A 23,056-nucleotide genomic window follows, 5' to 3' on the forward strand; every position below is an offset into this window, starting at 1 on the left:
GGACTATCATAGAACAATTCGACACCAATGTCAATGAAAAATTCCTCCTACAGAAGGAACAGCGCTGGATAAATCGCCTATCTACGCATACCCAAGGCCTTAACGATGCCATACCATGGAACTCCCTGACTGTGTAGTCTCTCTGTTGAAATATCGCAAAAATACCTGTGCCAGCACATACCTGCATGAGTGCCCATTTCCATTTTCCCGCCCTCCCTAGTGTACCCCTGGCGGGTGCCCTGAACTGCATGACCCCCTCGCACTTTTTCAGTGCGTTGATAAGGAGCCATCACTTACCTACGTGTTTGGCGATGCTCCTGCTGGGACTATCACCCATCATGGCAATATTTACTTTTTAGGTCTCGTCCTTTACCATTCCGAAGGAATGGGAAATGGCGAGAATTCAAGTGCTCGAACTGATTGTCAAACCACCGCTTTTTTTCGTGGCGTTTTCTTCGAGTGCACGTACAGGCACGCGCTTTTGGCCCATACACTTTCATGGCCATCTGTTCCTGTTCCTCAATGTCCCTCCCACCCTTCGTTTGATCTTGCCGCGAGTTCAGGCTAATGGCCCTCCCCCCTCCCCCAGCACAGAGCGCGCATCGCGGCCGCACAGCACATCAAAGGGCTTCTCCCAGCGTGTGCTGTGCGGCTTCTCCTCCCCTAATTATGTGGCCGGCCGTACTTGTGTTTCCTGGCCGCTTCCCGGCCGCTCTTGTATTTAATTAGCAGCAGCAGCATTTCTCCTGCACCAGGCCACATCAAAGGCTCTGTGCCACTTTCACCCACACAGCAACACTTACAGACACGCAACGCCACTCACACCCACGCAAGCCCACTATCATCCACGCAACACCACACTCACCCACGCAACGCCACTCACCCAAGCAACACCACTCACACACGCAACCCCACTCATCCATGCAACCCCACTCATCCACGCAACACCACTCATCTAAGCAACCCCACTCATCCACGCAACACCACTCATCCACGCAACGCCACTCATCCACGCAACGCCACTCATCCACGCAACGCCACTCACACATGCAACGCCACTCACCCACGCAACACCACTCACCCACGCAACACCACTCACTCACGCAACCCCACTCATCCCCGCAACGCCACTCATCCACGCAACGCCACTCATCCACGCAACGCCACTCACACATGCAACGCCACTCACCCACGCAACACCACTCACCCATGCAACACCACTCACCCACGCAACACCACTCACACACGCAACGCCACTCACCCACGCAACGCCACTCACTCACGCAACGCCACTCACCCATGCAACGCCACTCACCCACGCAACGCCACTCTCACACGCAACGCCACTCACACACGCAACGCCACTCACATACGCAACGCCACTCACATGCGCAACGCCACTCACACGCGCAACGCCACTCACACGCGCAACGCCACTCACACGCGCAACGCCACTCACACGCGCAACGCCACTCACAGGCGCAACGCCACTCACACACGCAACGCCACTCACACACGCAACGCCACTCACACACGCAACGCCACTCACACGCGCAACGCCACTCACACGCGCAACGCCACTCACGCGCGCAACGCCACTCACGCACGCAACGCCACTCACGCATGCAACGCCACGCGCGCAACGCCACTCACACGCGCAACGCCACTCACACGCGCAACGCCACTCACACGCGCAACGCCACTCACGCACGCAACGCCACTCATGCACGCAACGCCACTCACGCACGCAACGCCACTCACGCACGCAACGCCACGCACGCAACGCCACTCACGCACGCAACGCCACTCACACACGCAACGCCATGCGCAACGCCACTCACACGTGCAACGCCACTCACACACGCAACTCCACTCGCACGCGCAACGCCACTCGCACGCGCAACGCCACTCGCACACGCAACGCCACTCGCACGCGCAACGCCACTCGCACGCGCAACGCCACTCGCACGCGCAACACCACTCGCACACGCAACGCCACACACACACACGCAACGCCACTCACACACGCAACGCCACTCGCACACGCAACGCCACTCGCACACGCAACGCCATTTGCACACGCAATGCCACTGACACACGCAACGCCACTGACACACGCAACGCCACTGACACACGCAACGCCACTCACACAGGCAACGCCACTCACACAGGCAACGCCACTCACACAGGCAACGCCACTCACACAGGCAACGCCACTCACACAGGCAACGCCACTCACACACGCAACGCCATTCACACACGCAACACCACTCACACACACAACGCCACTCACACATTGTGGGTGCAGATTGTGGGTGCAGATTGTGGGTGCAGATTGTGGGTGCAGATTCAGAGAAAACTCAGCAGCACCACCGCCATTGCAATGCAATAGGTCTCGTTTTAACGCAAATGTAAGCTATAGGCCTTGTAAATGGCAAAGCCTTTTATTTATGTTCCAAAAACCAGAACGCAAAAATAAAGGGCATAATCATTTACAATGCTAATAGTTCAGACTCGCGTTATTGCGAGACCTATTGCATTTTCAATGCTTGTTTATTTTTAAGTCTTAGTCATGAATTAGAATGACTCGAAGTCATAAACTTCACCAACCTTGAACGTGGCAAGCAACATGCTTAACTTCAACATTCAGCACGACAAGAGCTGAAAACACGAACCGCCCATAACCTGCCCACAGTCTACTTCATTTCGTGCAACACGCATGCGCAAGATAGCCGCGCATGCGCAGATCTCACGCTAGTCCCCAGCGCATGCGCTGAAGCCCAATCATGACAATGCAAACAGCGCGCACGCATCCCTCCCCCTGTTTCCACCAAATGCAGGTGAAACCAATTAACTAAACTACAAATAGAGACCGGGCGGCCCTCCTCTCTCATAACGGGCGCCGCGGAAGGACGAATAGGTCCAAGGAGGAACCAGACTGCAACACTCGTGAGTAAAATAGAACTGCTACAGCCACGAATGGGGTAAGCCACTACTTTTTCTCCCTACAGGTTGGACAAATTATGACCAAGTTACTATTCTTACAGGGTCTCTTTCTCTGCCAGGCGACCCATGAAGCTTTTTACAAGACAAAACTCAGTGAGGACTTAGCACTATACTTACCTGTACCTCACCTTGTAAATAGGCTCTCTAGCCCACCACCACCACTATCGGTTTCATTATAAAACCTTCACCAGCTTCATGCCCATGGCATGAACCCACTGTAGCCGATTATAGGTCGCACACCCCCTTATAAGCCGGCACATGATGTGGTATATCCAATACCATTCTAATATGACTCTACTATGTACGTCTTGTCCCTGTCCTATGTGTTATATGTAGTCAAGCTTGAGGGAGTCCCCCTCTAACAGTTATTGCGACTTAGTGTGCGCTTCACTTAGCCTAAAGATAACACAACCACTATAATTTAATTTTTATCTGCACGTATTGCACATATTAAAACGGTCCTGAGGAAAGCCAGTATAAAATCTATAAGGCACTGGCTGAAACATGTAGACCACACTAGACGCTGGAGGTCATAATTAGCACTCCAATTAACGTCTCCTTGCCTTTTATCCGCTAACAGAGGCCCAGTTCATTAAAATATTTTACCCTCGGGTACTGGGACCAGCTGTATAGCTTTTAAACTTCACCCTTCTCACCCAACTCACTGCACACTCAGCAACATACCAGCTCCGCAGTCACCTGGCGTTGAAGCACACCCGGGGCACACTCGGTGCCACTGCGGTGGGCCCGATGATGAAGCATGCCACCGACTAGGTCGGTGGGTGAGGGCTTTATAAGGAAAACAATGTTTCTCCTTATTTGACGTACTGCTCTGAGTCTCCCACTTCTCTTAAACCTTAGCTAGTCCTTATTGATACATACATATAACCCAGGGGATACGGTCTAGCCTATCTAGTCCTCTCTCTCTCATTGATTAAAGCATCTAATTTAGCTCCCATAGTATCTAATCTCTTCTCAAGGGCATTGAATCGTCCATCTAACGCCCAAAAGCCCGCTTGCAGTTCCTGCAAAAGTGCACCAGATCAGGCAGGGTCGTCAACGTTGCCCGGTGCCTCCATGACGCCCTCAGCCATTTCTGGTTGAGAAGATTTCTCAGTAGGCTTAGTAAATTGCAGCAACCTTTATTTTGGGTCCTTGAGACCCTTTCCTTTGTTGACCGGTGAGGGTGGTTGTTGGGTCGCAGCTCGAATGTGTGCTTGTCCATGTGGTCGGGTCAAACCATCCTCACTAGCCCCCAATGCAGTAATGGCTGCAATGCCTGCCCAGGGTCAGCACAGCGCGCTTCTTCGAAATGGCATCAGGGGATCCCCACTATGTTTTGCCGTAACGTACAGTACTGCGATGCACAAACCTGGGGAGGCCCAGCACCACAGCAAGCACCGCACAACGGCTCCCCGCCGCCAAGGAGAAATGAGGCCGGGCGAGAGCCAAGAATATCGTGGGCACCATGCTGTTTTAAAAACCCCGGAATCACCGTACCTCTATGAGGCTGCCAAAGTGTCTTTATCAGCCGCACGTGCGAGTACAGGTCACCAGGTGCCCCCCGCCCGTAGAATCAGGCTGTATAGCTGGGTGGCTGGCTCCCAGACTCACCCACGGCCTCTGATGCTGCGGGGCTTCCAGGAGCAAACAAGCCGAGTGAGCGGAGGTAGGCCGCAGGACGGGAGGCGCACCTGGGGTGGGGGCAGCGGCCCGGACCCACTCACCTCAGAGGTGCTCAGATTCAATGGGCACACTGGAGCTGGGTAGGTGGCTGACGAACCTGCCAGTTAGGCTCTTTCCAGTGCGTGGCCCAGCCGCAGGTCATGTACGTGCGGTGTTGGTGACGGGCGTCTCAGTAGCCAACGTACGATCCCGAGTCAGCGCCGGAGCTGTGGGCAGCCGTCTCACTCAGAGGGCAGCGGTCTTCTCCCCACTAGGCATATGGTTACTCAGCCTTCTTTAATCTGTGGATGAGTGCAGGGATGAGGTAGAATTCTGTGTTAGCCTGGCGAGCTTCAGTGCCGCACTGCCATTTCGGTTGGCTGCCTGGCCACTCCCCCACCCAAAAAAAAGTATTAAAATCTTAGCACAGAAAGGGTCTTTCTCAATTAAGGGAAATAAAAATCTTTATTGTGTGACCACCGTTAAAATGATAGCCTTTACTGTGGAATTGAAGGCAAGATAAGTGAAGTAGGTTGGTCCCAATGGGACTCCGGAGCTGTGGAGATTTTTTGCTGAAAATTGTTTAAGTCTCAATGGAGAATGGGAGTTGCTCTGAGCCCTGACTGGAGCGAAGCTGAAATTTAATCCAGTTTGATACTTTTTCCTGCAGGTTACCCTGAAGGTCCAGAGGAAAAGTTATGTATTGTTTACAAAATTTCTTTTGTTGACCAAACAACCACAGATGTACATTTCTAATGTCCCCAGGACTTTAAGGGAGGGCACTTAGAGAGTCTCAGGGTGTCAGACAGAGGCCAACAGCAAAGTTCAGTCCAAGACCAGTTGCCACTGATCATCTGAGTACTTTCAGGAAAAGCTGTCAGCTTGTGCCCCTGTAGCCTCACAGGAGGTCAGTCAACAAACCCTTGAACGTGTCTTTGCCCTAGGTACAAAAGAGAGCAGGCCCAATCATTCAGGGCTCCTCTCAGCTCCTAAATAACAAGTTCAGGTCTCATCTAGTCATCTGGAGGTCTAGTGAGTTTTCTGAGGAGGTGCTTGTGGAACCACTTTTATGCATGCCACCAGCTAGTGGGTTACCTTCCTATTATTAGTTTATTTCATGTTTAACCCAGTCTAATCCATAATTCTGCAGGATGTAGGGTCCTAAAGAATTGTAAATAATGAAAGCTTGCTTAGTTTTTCCCTAAAGAACAAGTTACTTACCTTCAGCAACGCTCTTTCTGGTAGACACACTAACTAACTCACCTTTTAAATGTTCCTCAGGCATCAGACTGGATCTGGACACTTTTCAGCAGTATCTAAGAGCGCCGGTAGATTTTAATGTTAATGTTAATTTTAGGGGTTATTTATTAAGCGCACTTACACCGGGTGGCTTCATGGCGCTGACCAGAAAACAGAGAATACTGAGGGCAGACTGATCAGACAGCAAGCTGTCCACTATACCATGTTATATGCTTGCCGAAACAGCCAGGTCTTAAGGAGCTTCCTAAACTGCATAGTGTCAGTACAAGACCGGATTGCCAAAGGGAACAAGTTCCAGAGTTTTGGCGCCAGGACAGCAAAGCGGCGGCCTCCCTGATGCACACGTTTGAACTTAGGTACAGATAACAGGGAGAGATGGGCTGAGCGAAGGGTCCGATTGGGAACATATCTGGGTAATAGATTGTTGATGAATGCAGGACTTTTGGCATGCAGAGCCTTGAACACAAGGCAGCCTATTTGGAAAGCACATCGCTGAGAGATCGGAAGCCAATGTAGTTTCTCAAGCACAGGACTAATTGGTTGCCATCTAGGTTGTCGTGTGACCAGCCGAGCTGCCTGGTTTTGTACTAACTGCAGACGCTTAAACAAATAGAGTGGCATACCCAGATACACAGAATTTGCATAATCGAGATGGGATGTAACAGTGGCAGTTATGATCAGGATCAGAGCATCCTGGGTGAAGAACCGATGAATTTTCCTGATCTTGCGCATCTGGAGAAAGCACTTCGAGATCACATTGCCCACCTGGGATTTCAATGTGAGTTCCTTATCAAGGGAGACTCCCAGTGTTTTAGCTGAGCTGGAAGGGGAAGGAGGTGGACCCAGCTCCACGGGCCAATAATGTGGACCCCAAAATTTACAGCTGTCCCCGGTCAGGACAAGCTCTGTCTTGCCCGGGTTCAGTTTCAAATGGTTGCTGTCCATCCACTGCTGTATATACAGCAGTGTTCCCTGAAAATCCGCCACTGAGCGGTTAGAGCCATCTATCTCAAAGACCAATTGCAGATCATCTGCATAGTTGAGGACTTTCACATTTCTCTCCTTCAAGGAACAAATCAGAGGGGAAATATAATAGGTGGGTTGACAGTGCCGAACCCTGCGGGACCCCGCATGAGGTTTTCTGAGGGGAGGCAAGATAGGGCCCTTGACGGACCGCCTGAGACCTATCCTTCAGAAAGGGTAGAGAGCCAGCAAGCGGCCGCCCCCCGGACACCCGCAAGTTCGACACGGTCGCCAAAATAGCATGGTCGACCGTGTCAAAAGGGGCGGAAAGATCTAAGAGTACCAATGCCCGTGGGGAACCCCTATCAGCATGGTCTCGGAGAGTATCTAGTACCGCCACAATGACTGATTCAGTCGAATGAGCCGGCCGAAAACCTGCCTGATGGGGATCGAGATATTTAGATTCCTCCAAAAAGTCAGAGAGACAATTGGCAACATGAGTCTCCAGCAACTTTGCGAGGAATGGAAGCAGAGAAATCGGACGGTAGTTAGATAGCAATATGGAGTCTGCTCCGAGTTTCTTTAATAAGGGGACAACTATAGCCTTTTTAAAGGCCGAGGGAACTTTCCCCGAGGTAAAAGACTCATTCATTAGAGCCAATACGGGGCCAGGGAAGGCAGCAAGACAGTCTTTAAGTATGTGTGGGGGACAACAGTCAGATGGAGCTCCTGATTTGACCTTCAGTAAGTGCTTTTGAAAAGTTTCCAAGTCAATATTAGGAAATTGACTTACTGAATGATTATTTTTTAACTGATCAGCGGAGCTAAATACGCAAGAAAGCTTAGGAATATTATTTTTAATAGTGGTAATTTTGTCAATGAAATAGTCATTAAGGGAGTCACATAGTTCCTGAGATGGGACTGCCTTCAATAGTATCCTCTCTGGATTAAAGAGTTCATTGACAGTATTAAAAATATCTTTGGAGTTATTATTTGAGTTAATGATACGAGTAGAAAAGTGAGCGGCTTTAGCCACAAGAATGTTTTTTTTTACTCTTTCCTAGCAGTTGTATAAGATCAATCTTTTTTCCTGACAGTACTTCAGGCGCCATTGTCTCTCCAATTTACGGAGCAGCAACTTCTGATTTTTGAGTTCAGTGGACAACCATCTTGTAGCATCGGCGCGTCGAGTGGTTTTTAATCTAGTAAGAGGGGCGTGTTTATTACTGGCATTCATGAGCCAGTTCGAGATGTTAGTTTCCATCATCTCTATATTCGGCCCAGCCAAAGGGACCGTGTCGGCTAAGGAGCGAAGGAGATCTTCCTTGTTAACGGAGTTCCATTTCCTAGCATTTCCTGGTGCTAGGTTTCTCAACTAAAGGAAGCCTTAAGGTAAATTTCAGTACATGGTGATCAGACCAAATACAAGGTGTAACGGTCGGAGTATAAATCCCTATCCCATTCGTCCAAACATGGTCTAAGATGTGTCCCTTCTGATGGGTAGGGCACAGGACTTGCTGGGTGAAGTTCAAGTTCATAAGCAAGTCTGTCATTTCAGCAGAGTGTGGACCCTCCTCAGGATCTTTATACCAGTAATTAAAATCTCCCACAAGTATTACCTTAGCATGATCAGTAGCAAGTTTAGCTATCTGTTCACTAAGTTCCAGCGGGAAAGAGGGGGTCTTGTTAGGGAGCCTATAGAGGAGTACACAGACAAAAGAGTCATGGGCGGATTCTAGTTTTATCACCAAATTATCGGTGTCTTTAAGGGAAAGGCTAGGCAAGGAACAGAACTTAAGATCCTTATGAATGATAGCTGCCATGCCTCCCCCGACTTTATCAGAAGGAAGGTCTGCATGTATAATGTAGTAGTTATTAGGTATGGCCGCTAGCATGTCAGAGCTCGGGCACTCCATGAGCCATGTCTCAGTCAGCAGCAAAAGGTTAGGGTTGTCTGAGGGTAATAGGGAAAAAATATCCAACTGATGTTTGACAAGCGAACGAGTATTCAAATAGTAGACCATGATGTCTTGACTAATACCTAACCTGTCCTGGTTCAAAGAAGTACAAGTAGATACTGTACAGTTTAACAGTTCAGGAAAGGAGGTTCTTTTTGTGAGTATATCGAATTTCGACAGTAGATCTAATGTGTCGCTGGTAGGGGACAGACTGGTTGTGTGCAGACCTTGTAAGGATGCAGCGGAATAGGTAATAAGCCGGGCATTATGGCTGGCCCCTGGTTCCGTCCGGGTGCAGACGGGCGCAGACGGGCGCAGACGGGCTTGCCTTTGGCGTGCCCGCTGCACTCCCGCATGACGTGTTGCATTTGAGCCCGAAGACCCACCCCTAGCACCGCCCACAGGGCGGAAGAGACAGCTCTCAAGAACCTGAGGGGAAAGGTGTCAGGGTCTAGCGCGCTCGTGCAACGTCCCTGTTAAGTAGGGCAGCGTGAGGGCAAGATAAAAACAACTAGACCGCACCGTCTACCAAAATGGCGGTGTCGGTCGGAAGTGCACTGCGAGTCAGGGTTCGATTCCCCCTCCTGCTCCAATAACGCCCACCCAAACAAAAATTCCAACAGAATCAAACACAAAGATATATGTCTTCAATTTTAAAAGTAGTTTCTCAATTTATAAAAGATTCAGGCAGAGAAGCAAGTTTCAGCAGGGTGTGGCGAGTAAGTCGCGAGTCTGTTGCTTTCTGGGTAAGGCCCTGCGCAACCACCTACTGGTAGGCAATTCTGCTCCAGAAATTATGCACGGGGTCTATAAAAATGCCACTGCTCTGGGCTGACGCCATTTGCTTTCAAGACTGTCAATGACTCCAGACGCAGAAACCAATTACTAAAATGGTGTGACCAGTGTGCAGATTCGTAGACTTAGGATCTTATTAATGGAAATAGTCCAAACATAAAATGGTGAGAATGGTTGGGTCGGTGATGAATCTGCGGCTAGATAGATTTTCTACCAAAAAGAGCATCACCGAAGGTTAGTAACTTGTTCTTCTGATAGAGACTTTGAGCCACAGATTCCTTGCCTTTTGAATAGATACCAAAGCAGTACCTATTTTGAGGTGGGTCTATGAATTGACTCAAACTGAAAGTCCTGCAGGACCGAGTGGGCAAATGCCGCTCTCAGCGAACCTGACTGTCCAGAAAATAGTGCTTCATGAACGTATGGACGGCCGGCCATGTAGCTGCATGGCAAATGTCTGGTACAGGGACTCAACGTACTAAGGCAAAATTAGCAGCTCTGCCTTGGTAGAATAAGCATGCAATCCTTCTTGAGGTTGCTTTTTAGCCAGTGTGTTGCAGATCTTAATGCAGAGCATGATCCAGAGGGAGAAGGTTCTCTTCTGCTCAGCCTTGCCATGCTTCGCTCAAGTGAACCTCACAACCTGCTGATTGTCCTCCTGGTGTTCTTTGTTGTAATCTATGTAGAAGGTCAGCGCTCTCTTGGGGTCAAAGCGATGGAGTCTCTCCTACTCCTCAGAGGTACGAGACAGAGCATAGAACACAGGCAAGGTGACCAACATGGAATGATCTTACAACCTTAGGCAGGAACAGCAAAACCAGCTTGTCTCGGCAGAAAGTGGTGGACGGCAAGTTAACACAGAGGAGCAAATTTACAAGCCCCTTATGCCAGATTTGCGCCGCCGTTGCGTCAATTTTGTTATGCTGCGGCGGCGCAAAGCCACGCCATGCTGTGGGCTATTTACAAAGTGATGCATCTAGGGAGATGCGTCACGTTGTAAAGCCCTGCGACACATGTGGGAGTGCCTGCAGAGGGGGGGTGCCGGCGCAGGAACGCCTCCGAAAAGTGGCTGAGTGAATTCTACAAGATTGCGCTCAGTCACTTTTACTGCCATGCTGCGTCAAAATCCTGCGCCTACTTGAAGCAGGCGTAAGGATTGACTCAGCATGTTAGGGATAGGGGCACCCCGAGCCTTGCTGGAGCTGCGTCGCGCTTGCGATGCAACTCCAGCAATGCGCCGCCTTTCCGCGGGGGGATGCGACACGCTTCTGCCCATCCATGCACCACGGTGCGCTGCATTGTAAATGCAAAAACAACAATTGATGGACAGAATGCAGAACAATGTCATACATTCACGCCAGTACAGAGATCTGGGCCTAAATCCATCGTTTTTTTGCTCACCACACCACTCCAGTTCAGACATGGCCATATGCAAATCAGCCTTGACCCTGTGCCTTATGGGAACAGTTCAGCCCGAACTGCCAAGCTCTGTCTTCTCTGGACCAGAATCAAGCATCCTAGGACCGGTTTCTGGCTATCAGCCGTCATCAGCCAGGATAGCTTGATTCCAGTGGCATGGAGAGCATGGGACTCACGTCTGAGCATACCCATCCCACTCGGGGTGATGAATGCAAAAACAACAATTGATGGACAGAATGCAGAACAATGTCATACATTCACCCCAGCGCAGAGATCTGGGCCTAAATCCATCGTTTTTTTGCTCACCACACCACCCCAGTTCAGACATGACCATATGCAAATCAGCCTTGACCCTGTGCCTCATTGGAACAGTCCAGCCCGAACTGCCAAGCCATGTCTTCCCTGGACCAGAATCAAGCATCCTAGGACCGGTTTCTGGCTATCAGCCAGGATAGCTTGATTCCAGTGGCATGGAGAGCATGGGACTCACATCTGAGCATACCCATCCCACTCGGGGTGACAAATGCAAAAACAACAATTGATGGACAGAATGCAGAACAATGTCATACATTCACCCCAGTACAGAGATCTGGGCCTAAATCCATCGTTTTTTGCTCACCACACCACCCCAGTTCAGACATGGCCATATGCAAATCAGCCTTGACCCTGTGCCTCATGCGAACAGTCCAGCCCGAGCCCTAAATGCGGCGCACGGGTGGGTAGATGCGTCGCAACTCTTCTGGCGCATCCCTGCTGATTAACAGAGATGCGCCAGAAGTAGTAAATCTGCCCCCGAGAGCCTATAGCTCACTCACATGCCATGCAGATGTTATGGCAACTAGGAACACTGTCTTCAGTGTGAGGAGCCACAAGCAACAGCTGTGAAGTGGGTTAAGGGGAATGCACATCAGAAAAGTGAAGACCAAGTTAGGGTCCCATTGTGGCATGATGAAGGGAGAGGGAGGAAACAAATGTGGTAACCCTTTCAAAAATCGCATGACAACTTGAGACTTATACAATGAGGGCTGACACTGCAACTACAAAACAGCAGATAGAGAGATGAAAGATACCCTTTAACTGTGCCCACAGCCAGTTCTTGCTAAGCTAGGGAAGAAACAAACAAAACATCTGAAAACTTGGCCTGGAGTGGGACCATCTGCCCAGTTCTACACCAAGCCACAAATGTGTCCCAACAACAGGTGTATCCAATTTTTGTCGAGGGATTCCTGGCTGTCAAAATAACAACAGCCAAGTGTGGAGGAAAGTCGAAGGAGTTCACCTGTTGCAGCTCAATCTCAAAGCATGTAGATATAGGTTTCCACATCCTGTCTGATGGCTGGAAAAGGTGAGGAATCTGCAGCTAGACGTCTCTGTCAGAAACTAATTCTTTGCTAATACACTTGAACATTGGGCATCCTGTCAAGTACAAAAAGATTGATTTTCCATTTGATTGTCACTTTGATTGGGACAGCTCTTTCAGATTACATATTCTCTTGACTCCACCAGACTACTTTTTAAAACCCTCCATCTCTCAAACCATAACTTTCAGGCATTTTATATTGCCTTCTGCATTTTTAAACCACCATTTCCAAATGCTAAACACAATGTAATGCATGGTCTAGAATCTTATTGAATATTGTACTCTTGCTAATGTTGATTGCTATATTCGCTTTCGGTCTGTCTTGAGTATATTTAAGCATACACATTGATATAAACAACTTGTAATGCCAGTCTTCCCCTAATGCTGTTAATCATTTCCCAAAACTAATCGACCAACTAGCTTCATGAGGAAAACGTTATAAATCACGTCTTTCATTGTTTCACTTCTGATTATACTTTGATGAGCAATGGGAGTTTGAGGTAATGATAATCGTACTTGGCGCGAGCAATTGTCAAAGGAAAAGTATGAAACTCAGACACTAAATGCAACAACAAAAGTGAAAACGTATTATTTCAATGGGAAAATAAATCATCTTGTCAAAAGGCATTTTCTTGATTTTGTTATATTTTTTGCCTTTCTCCAGCGCCTTCATCAAAGGTGGACCTTTGGAGAGCTATTGATTCTGGTCATCCGTATGGAAATCGGTCAGTGCGGCTCATGTGGAAGGTATCGAATTTCGTTTTATGAACTATTTATGTAATTAACGGGTGGGAAGAGAAAGGCAAATAACCTGATTTAAGAGTATCAACTACTTTTGGTAGGTTGTACTAAGTTTTATAGAACCACCACATTTTGAATTGTATGGTGCATGTTATTGTATCTTGACAGCTCATGCTTCAAATGTGGAAAGATTTTGTCACCTGTGCTTGCATACAGGCACGGCCGGCATGGCTCACGGATGGGGAGGCAGGAGCCGGGCGGGGGGGGGCGGGAAAGCGGTCATGCATAGTAGCATATAATTAAGTGACGCCACCAAATAAATGCCTCTCTGAAAAAAGCAGTTTTTACTTGAAAAAAGAAAAAGACTCACACCAATATATTTAAGACAGATACGTCATTCTGTTGAGGCAACAGCAACCTAAGTGTGGTTGTAATCCCATGAGAGAGACTCGGGAGGTTCATGCGCACTAGTGAATGAAATTGAGTAACGAGCATTCTATACGGTTCCCAACAGCTTAACTCGAAATCCTTGTAGACCTCAGGGGACTTCTGCAGAGACTGGAAGCAAAGAGCGGGAAACTGAAGCTGCAATAAAGGAAAATATCATGAAACGAAAGGGGGGGTTTAAATAATAAACGCAGGGTGTGAGGGATGGGCGAGTGGGTTTAGATTATTTCAAAAATTTAAATAAAACTTACCTTTCCCGGGTCCCGTGTTTTCTAAGCTCCAGCTCTGGCTCCTGCTTTCCCGCCTCTGCAGGAACAGGAAGCAGGCAACCTCCTCACCTCCCCAAAGCCAATCCCTACACTACAATGGCAGTGTTGTGATTGGTTGGGACGTCGACCGACCATCTATGGGGAGGCTATATTCTCCATTTAGGCTGCATGAAGCCTGCATGGAGAAAAGGGAGAGTGCGCATGACTGGTTGGCCGACCAAATAGTCAGGGCCTGCAGCATTGGGCTAGCAACTCCTCCCCTGCCCTCGAGCAGACCCGCCCACCAGCCCGCCTCCAATCAAACCCTTCTGCTTTCCCGCAGTGCGAGAAGCAGAAACATAAAATGGTATTATAAATACCATTTTATGTTTCTGCTTCTCGCACTGCCAGAATGCAGTGGGGTGACGCTCCTCCGCCCACATGGAGGAGCTGCCCCTGCTTGCATATGTGTCCACTGCTCCCCACTCATTAAAGGCTTTGAACATTTGTATTTCTTTCAATGGTAGAAGCTGTCCTGATTGAAAAGTATTTAATGCCTAGAGTATTTAATGAAATTATGATTCTTACTTCTATTCTCCTCTTCGTGTGCTTACTCCTGAAATATGTAGACATACCCAGACAGATCTTTACCTTGTCTCACGTTTCAATCGTTGAATAGATTTTTTCCTTTTATTTTTTATTTTGCCTCTCCTCATCTTGTCTTCCAAAAGATGAAATCGGACATTGCCTTCTTGTTGGTTTCACACTCAAACCAATAGACCTCATTGCCTTTATTATTTATGGATGTAATGGCATGAGAAAGAGAAAACTCACTGTAATGATGATTGCTGGTAAAGGGCATAGACATTACTCCTTCAGTCCTCATTACCTTGCTTTTTTGAGTTTAGAAATGCTTTATTAAAGAGAGTAAGGAACACAAAGCATTTACAACTAATGAAAATAATAATCCTTAAGTCAATCCAAGCAAATATTGAAAAATAAAGTAATATGGATAATACTCCAGTCTCTTAAATACAAGGAAGAAAATCAACGCATAGAAACCATTTGACGTAAACATAGCATATACTAATACATGATGAACCTAAGAACTTGAATTGAAATATATAAAATCCATTTAATCATTTTTATGAGGAGAGAAAAAAGAAAGCAATAAGGAAAGAAAGGAAAAGGAAGAAGGAAGGAAGAAAAGGGGGAAGAAGAGAAAGAGCAAAGGAAAATATAATGCTATATTTAATCATGTAGCAAACAGTTAACAACTATGCAGTATTAAAAATAAATATGTAATAAACATTATAATCTTTAAGGGGGGTCATAGTTAACCTTAGATGTGGATCAAGCTGATTGACTGGATAGGAATGAAGTAAGGGGTGACCATAATAAATCTTTTTTGATCATTAAAGGGAGAGACGTAGCGTGAGCTTGATCCAATCTATGGTGATGACATAACAAATTCCACCATCCGATGTAAGTAATTTTAATAGTATCCTTCCAATTTGTTGGAAATATTTGTAAAGCCCGAGCAATCGTCAAGTCAGTGAATTTCCCAACCATACATTGGGAACTCCAAAGGGGAGTGTGGCCCAACAGAAAAATGTGCAGGATATCAAAAGGAATGCTTGAAGACAAAATGTTGTTGATCGTATCCCATATACTTAGCCACAGCTTATTAACTAAAGGGAATTCAAAAAACATATGGAGGAGATCACTAGTGTCATGAGCACAAGACCAACATTTTGTAGTAGTAGAAACTTTGAATTTATATAAACTCATAGGGGAAACATATAATCTGTTATAGAAATATTATAATGTTTGTGTTGTACTTGCTGAACGAGAAGAGGTATGGATCTTGGTCCATGCTGATCTCCAAGTATGAGCCGAAAATTCATGCTGAAGATCTGTTTCCCACATCAGCTCTGTTTTTGATTTTGAATTAGACTTAGAGGAACCGATCAATAATTTATATATACCAGAGTCCTTCATTTGTGAAGAAAAATCTTGCGAGAAGAAGGAGGCTGTGTGCTTGAAGCAATATCAGGTTGTTGTGAAATATAAAGGAGAAGAAGAGGTATAAGGCGCTGATAATGGGAGGCATAATAAGTAGATATATTGTATTTTTCTTGAATACCCAAGAAGTCCAGCAGAGAACCATTGTAGAGTAGGTGACCTATGACTATAATTCCCGTATCTATCCATTCCTTCCATAAAAGAACTCTATTATTTAATTGTAAGTGTTTATTGTACCAAATCGGAATTTGTGAAATATTTTCAGAGCAGGAATTGGAGGAGATGATTAAGGGTTTTCCAATAGCTATAGAATGAGTAAGTATTGGAGAAAGAAATACCTTTGGGAGTTGAGTGATGCGAACCATCTCCACGAAAGCAAAGAATGTAAATTGTGCAAGTTCTCGTTGCCCCCAAACTGTAGATGAATCTGCATGGGTTTCCGAAAGGGAAGTCCAGATATGCTTCAGTGTGAAGGCCGAATGATATAATTTAAAGTTGCGAAAGTTAACCACACCCGTATTTTTGGGTTGTTAAGGAGATTCGAGGTTTGCGTTTGTTCCCTAAAAATTGAGTCAAAGAACGATTAATAGTTTTGAAAAAGGTATGTGGAAGAGAAACTGGAAGCATTGACAAGTAAAAATTTAAGATTGGTAGCAACCTCATTTTAATTGTTGCTAACCTACCCTACCAGAACAGAAATAAAGGGGAACAACTCTCCATCAGCGAAGTGATTTTTGTCATAATCTCGTTAAAGTTAATTTTAATAATTTCTTTAATAATATTGGAGTAGAGGATGCCTAGACATTTAATACTTTTTGAATTCCACATGAACCCAGAGTCTTTAAAAATATCTGGTTGGCAATATTTATTTAGGGGCAGCACCTCTGATTTATGTATATTAAGTTTGTATCCCGGAACTGCAGAATATGTATTTACTAGTGAAACAAATTCCAGTAAAGCTGTATCAGGATTGGATATATATAACAAAATGTCATCAGCATATTCTGTATATTTTGTATCCAAACTTTTAAATTGAAAGCCTGAAAAGGCTGGAGATCGGCGAATTGTTTCTTTAAGAAGGGTTCTAATGATAAAATTAATAAAAGTGGACATAAAGGGCAACCCTGTCTAGTCCCTCTATGAAGAGGAAAATCGTGGGATTGTTTACCATTGATCCAAATAGTGGTAGGGGGTTTGGAATACAATAACTGAATATATTGGAGAAAATGAGGACTAAAACCATGCAATTTCAATGCACAAAACATAAATTCCCAATTCGCGAACAAGAAACTCTTACAAGGGAAGAACATGGCGGCCGCAGGCTAGTGCGGCGCGCGCGTCCGCCACTGACCTCTGATGCACCGCGGTGCTGCTGCCTTTCTGGAGCCATAATGGGGTTGTAATCGTGGAATTTAACCTACTCCCCGGAGTAGAAGCGGCTTAGACCCCCCTTACCTTGTCGTCGGCGGGATATCAGCGGGTTACCGACTGTTTAGCTTGCTCGGCAGTAGTTCTCCTCCGCTGTTCCTGCGAGCTTGTCGGATGTGCCGGGCTGAAGACGCAGATTCCCGGTCCCTCCCTCTTACCTCTCTGCCTCAGTGGAGCCGGTGGCGCAGAGCAGCCGTGGAGCTCCGGCGCGGCCGCACGGCTCGGGGGCTTCTTCGAGGCAGGCTGGGCTGCAGCGGGGGGGCTGCTGGTCATCAGCAGACCCCTTCGGTTCTGTTCAGCAACCCTATTGGAGGCGAGAGGAATCCTGGAGAGGATCAGGTGAAAGACTGCACTGAGGTGGAGATCTGCCGCATCCCCACTTCAACAGTGGATCTCACAAGTAAGGTTGGGGGGGAGGGGGAAGACACGGAGACAGATAAGCCTAGCAGTGGGAGAGCCCCTAACAAGAAACCTACCTCAAAGAGCGTGAGCAGGAAACGGGATAAAAGCCAGAAATCAGGAAAGAACCTACAAGCCCCAGAATGTCCAGCTATAGAGGGTGTTAAGCTTGGGGAAGGAACTACTACTGCCAGTATAGAGAGCAGTAAGGCTATTAAGAGGGCAAGCAGTAGTAGTAGCGGTAAGGAGGTGGGTAAAGGCACCAAAACCAGGGGTAGTTCTCAGAAGGGGGCTAACACTAGATATCCCAATAGCGCCACCGGAAGGATAACCCCCTCTTTGCGCTCATTCTTTAAAGTTTTGCCCCAGGTGTTGGATTTGCTACCTGCTATAGTTACAGATACATCTGTTCACTCGCCCACAGTTTTTCCAAATACACCTACACCTTCAGGCCCTCTCACTGACAGCACCATCACTACTACCCCCACACTAGCTTTAGAGATGGCTGAGTTACCCCCTCTCCCTGAAATGGGAGTTGAGGGCGATGCTGGCTGTGAGCAAGTTCCAACGGGTCAAGAGGAGGGGGCTGATGCGGTTGGTAAGAGTGGGAAGGCAAACGGGGCTGGGAGCACATTGGAGGTCTTTGTAGCATCAATAGCATCTATGAGGGCAGAAATCAGGAATGATTTCCTGATATCTAAGACCAATCAGAGCGAGATACGAGCATCATGCGAGGTCCTGGAGAGGAAAGTAGATGGGCTGAGTGAAAGGACAGAGGTACTCGAGGGCTCTGTGGGGCTTTTGAAGACTAGTCTAGAGGTTGCTGAATCTAAGATCCAAAACCTACGGAGAGAAGGAGATGCTATGAGAGAGAGAATCGAATAGTTGGAAAACTACTCACGGCGGAACAACATGCGACTCCTGAAGATACCGGAAGGAAAGGAAGGGGGGATGTCAAGGCCTTCGTGATCAAAGTCCTGAAGGACTCACTTAATCTCGAGGAATCCATCGAGGAGCTTGATAAAGATATCCAACGAATACATCGGGACCCGTTTTGCTTAAACCCTGACAGAACGAAGCCCAGGAAGATTCCGATTAATTTCCACACGTATACTCTGAAGGAAAAAATCTTAAATCTTTCATTAAAAGCAAAATCGCTAAAGGGCCCCAACTTCTCTTTTGAAGTACGGTCTGACCTCTCCAAATCCACTCCGGACAGACAGTGGGAACTGGGCCAGAGGATGGACTTTCGGTGCAACTGTACAGATGAGGTTTCCCGCATTTTTGCGGGTTATGTACAACAACAGGATGCACAATGTTAGATCCCCTTTGGAGGCTGATGAATTGTTGGAGTCCATTAGCATACACTCGCAGGGTGGAGTTTAGCGGTGCAACATTCAGATTAGGCTTCAATCTTGCTCCCACCTCCTCCCTCCACGGGTAGGATAAATTAGTTGACCTATAATTATCATGTTTTCCTCAGTCATTTGACGCCCAGTTCCGTAAATTCTCTGAGCTTGTACGGAAGTGGGGTAAAGTATATGTGTTGAGGAGACAGAAAGGGAGAATTAGGGGTGTTTTAAAGGTACATAGATATAAAAAACATCTCTTTTCTCTCTTGTCCACACAAAACGGTGTGATGCATTGGGGTTTAAAAAAGGGGGGGGGAAAGGGGGTGAGGCATGGGTTTTTGTTGGGGCTCTCTGAAAACAATCCAACCGTGTTTGTTTGTGCTCCAGGAGGGTTCAAGGAGTACTAAGCGGTGCAAAAGGGGAAAGGGTGTCAGAGGACGAAAATCCGGCTTTACATCTGGTCAGAGTAAGTATGGGAGGGTTCTTCAGGGGTGGGGAGGGGGTAGTGGGGGCGTAAAAAAACTAAAAAACCTCAGGAGTCAGGCCTTCTTATTTCAGTTCTGTGTCCTAGTTGGGTATACTTTCAGCCTTGGGAAAATAAGATTATCAGGAGAAAGTATATGGGGAGGAGGACGAATATCAAATGATGACCTCTGTTCAATTTTTGTCATGGAATGTCAATGGTCTGCGTGTGGGGAGCAGAAGAGAGCGTATTTTACAATATCTAAGAGACTCCCCCACGCAGATCATTGTCATTCAGGAGACACATCTTCTAAAAGCAGAGGCCACCATACTTCTAAAAAAGCAGAGATGGGTAGACAAATTTACATGCACTGACCACAATGCTAATATAAGAGGAGTACTCCTACTCTGTAAAAAATCAGCGAAGGTTCAGATTTTGGACTATAAGGAGGGTCAGAGTGGGAGATGGCTCCTGGTGAGAATCTCCATTGATGGTTGGGTGTGTATATTGGTCGGGTATTATGGGCCCAATATTGATGACCCGTCTTATTTGGAGACAATAAGGAACCATCTGATAACCTCCCAAGACCCTATTATTTTGGCGGGGAACTTCAACATCGTGCTTAACCCAAAACTTGATAAATCTACCAATTCTAGAGCCTGCACGTCTTCCAAATCCAGACAGATTCCCATAGGAACTATGACACAGCTGGGTTTGGCAGATTTGTGGAGGGAAAGGGCGGGTAATAAATTGGGGGTTTCCTTCAGGAACCTCAAATACAAGCATAAATCAAGAATTGATTATGCGCTATTCAGTTACTGCCTTAAGAATTCCCTGTCTGAGATAAACTATCTTCCCTCCCACCTCTCTGACCATTCAGCTCTCTTATTCACTCTTAAATTTGAAGCCCAGATCAAACATCCATCCTGGTCATTCAACCATACTATTCTATTGGAAGAAGAGGAAGTCAGTTTTCTGGCAACTGAGACCACCTCATTCCTGGAGACTAATCTAGAATCCGCGGCACTAGTTACGGTCTGGGAGACACTGAAAGCCTTTTTACGAGGATGTATTACAATCAGAGCCTCCCACCAGCACAGAATTTATCGGGAGAAGATAAAGAACCTGAAGCAGGAAATGGAGTCGATCGAGCAGAGGCTTGGGGCCTCAATAGCGAAGCCTGATGAGCAAAAAAAGCTGGGCGAGCTGAAAAACCAATTGGAGAACATCCTACAAGAATGAGTGACTAAGAGATGGGAGGCGAGTAAGACCTCCCATTTCGAGTTTGGGGAGGCAGCGGGCAGGTTATTGGCATGGAAGGTTAAGGCAGACCAAGCCCCAAATGATATCAGAGAAATCATGGTCGAGGGTGAGAGTGTAGCCAGGATGTCTAACCAGGAGAGAGGTACTGCTTTTAGGGAGTTTTTTGAGGGGATCTACAGGGAAGACACCCAGAACGATCAGCTGGCAAGGGATACATGGTTAGACCAGATTCCCCTACCATCTCTCTCAACAGTACAGAGCAAATGCCTGGAGATGGAAATATCTGAGGCCGAAGTTAGTAATGTTGTCAGGCAACTCAAGCATGGGAAGGCGGCAGGCCCTGATGGGTTGCCAGGTGAGCTATATCAAGCCTTGGGTTATGTTATCGCCTCTACACTGACAGCCCTTTTTAACGGGATCCTTAGGAAGGGGGAAGCACCCCCAAAATCTTGGGGTGAGGGGACCATAGTTCTGATCCCCAAACCAGGGAAGGACCCAACTGAGTGTGGGTCCTACCGACCGATTTCACTTTTGAATAGCGACTATAAGATCTTCGCTTCCATCATGTCAGCGAGATTGGGGTCAGTAATAGGGGAAATTGTCAACCAAGACCAGAGGGGTTTTATTAAAGGGCGTCAGCTATCTGACTTGACGTATGATCTGGTGGGGGCAATAGACATTGCTTCGGCTTTCTCTCTTCCATTGGCCATACTCACCTTAGACGCGACTAAAGCCTTCGATAGGATCAATTGGCCCTATTTGGCTGCAGTGCTGAAGAAGTTTAACTTCGGCGAGAAATTTTGTCGGGCCGTCACCCTTATGTATGATGCCCCATCGGCAAGGCTGCTAATGAATGGTTCCTTGACAGAATCTTTTAAAATCATGAGGGGCACGACGCAGGGCTGCCCGCTCTCTCCCCTTCTCTTTAATTTGTACATAGAACCGTTTGCTCAGCTCTTACGGGGAGATGAAAACATTCCATCATTCAGATTTGGGGAGTGGGAGAGGCGGGTCGCACTTTATGCAGACGATATTCTCATCCTAACGTCTGATCTGGAGGCATCATTCCCGGCGGTTATCAAGAGGACTGAAGAGTTTGGTCGCATTTCGGGGTATGAGATTAATGTCAGGAAAACTGACATCATGGTGTGGAATATCCCTAATTTACAGCTGGATGTGACCAACTCTATGCGCTATCTGGGAATTCGGGTGACTCAAGAAGTAGGTGACATTGCTCAAGCCAACTTAGAGAGAGTTTACAATGAATGTAGGAAGTTACTAAAATCTTGGTCCAATCTCCCACTTACCATACTGGGCAGGGTGAGTTTGATAAAGATGTCTATCCTCCCCAAATTTACTTTCATTTTCAATACTATTCCCCTGGCCTTTAATGTTAAAACCTTAGATAAGTGCCAGAGAGAGATAAACTCTTTCATTTGGTATTATAAATCAGCGAGGGTGGCATGGAAGAAGTTGAGGAGGAGGAGGGAAAAGGGGGGGCTTACCTTGCCGGATTTGCAGTACTATGCATGGACTTTTCAGCTGTCCCATTCTAGAATGCTTTTAAAAACACCATTGAATGCATCTGCTGCGACAATGTTTAAAAGCGGTACAAAAGGGGGTGGTAATGGACGGAGCATCTGAACCAATCAAACACTCACACCCAGTCAAAAGATCTGGGATACATCCATCACCGTTCTTTAGCCCACTCTGCCACCCCAGTTCAGACATGGCTATATGCAAATCAGTCTGACCCTGTGCCTCATGGGAACAGTCCAGCCCGAACTGCCAAGCCATGCCTTCCCTGGACCGGAAACAAGCTTCCGAGGACCGTTTTCTGGCATTACAGCCGTCTTCAGCCCGGCTTGCTTGAATCCAGTGGCAAAGTGAGCAAGGGACTCATGTCTCAGCATACCCTGCCACGCTTATGGTGGCCAAAAGCGGTACAAAAGGGGGTGGTAATGGACGGAGCATCTGAACCAATCAAACACTCACACCCAGTCAAAAGATCTGGGTTACATCCATCACCGTTCTTTAGCCCACTCTGCCACCCCAGTTCAGGCATGGCTATAGGCAAATCAGTCTGACCCTGTGCCTCATGGGAACAGTCCAGCCCGAACTGCCAAGCCATGCCTTCCCTGGACCGGAAACAAGCTTCCTAGGACCGGTTTCTGGCATTACAGCCGTCTTCAGCCCGGCTTGCTTGAATCCAGTGGCAAAGTGAGCAAGGGACTCACGTCTGAGCATACCCTGCCACACTTATG

General features: G+C 47.2%; 1 protein-coding gene across 2 annotated transcripts in view; it reads left to right on the forward strand.

Moving 5' to 3' along the window:
• The window catches only part of IL31RA (interleukin 31 receptor A), a 1,277,572-nt gene that overhangs the window by 788,288 nt on the left and 466,228 nt on the right, over positions 1 to 23,056 (forward strand). For both annotated transcript variants that reach the window (XM_078675103.1, XM_078675104.1), the window contains exon 8: positions 13,091 to 13,173. In XM_078675103.1, coding sequence (XP_078531229.1) covers positions 13,091 to 13,173 — 83 coding nt within the window. The remainder of the gene's footprint in view (positions 1 to 13,090; positions 13,174 to 23,056) is intronic.

Source organism: Lissotriton helveticus, chromosome 2_1 (assembly GCF_964261635.1).
Source record: "Lissotriton helveticus chromosome 2_1, aLisHel1.1, whole genome shotgun sequence".
NCBI classification, from domain to species: domain Eukaryota; kingdom Metazoa; phylum Chordata; class Amphibia; order Caudata; family Salamandridae; genus Lissotriton; species Lissotriton helveticus.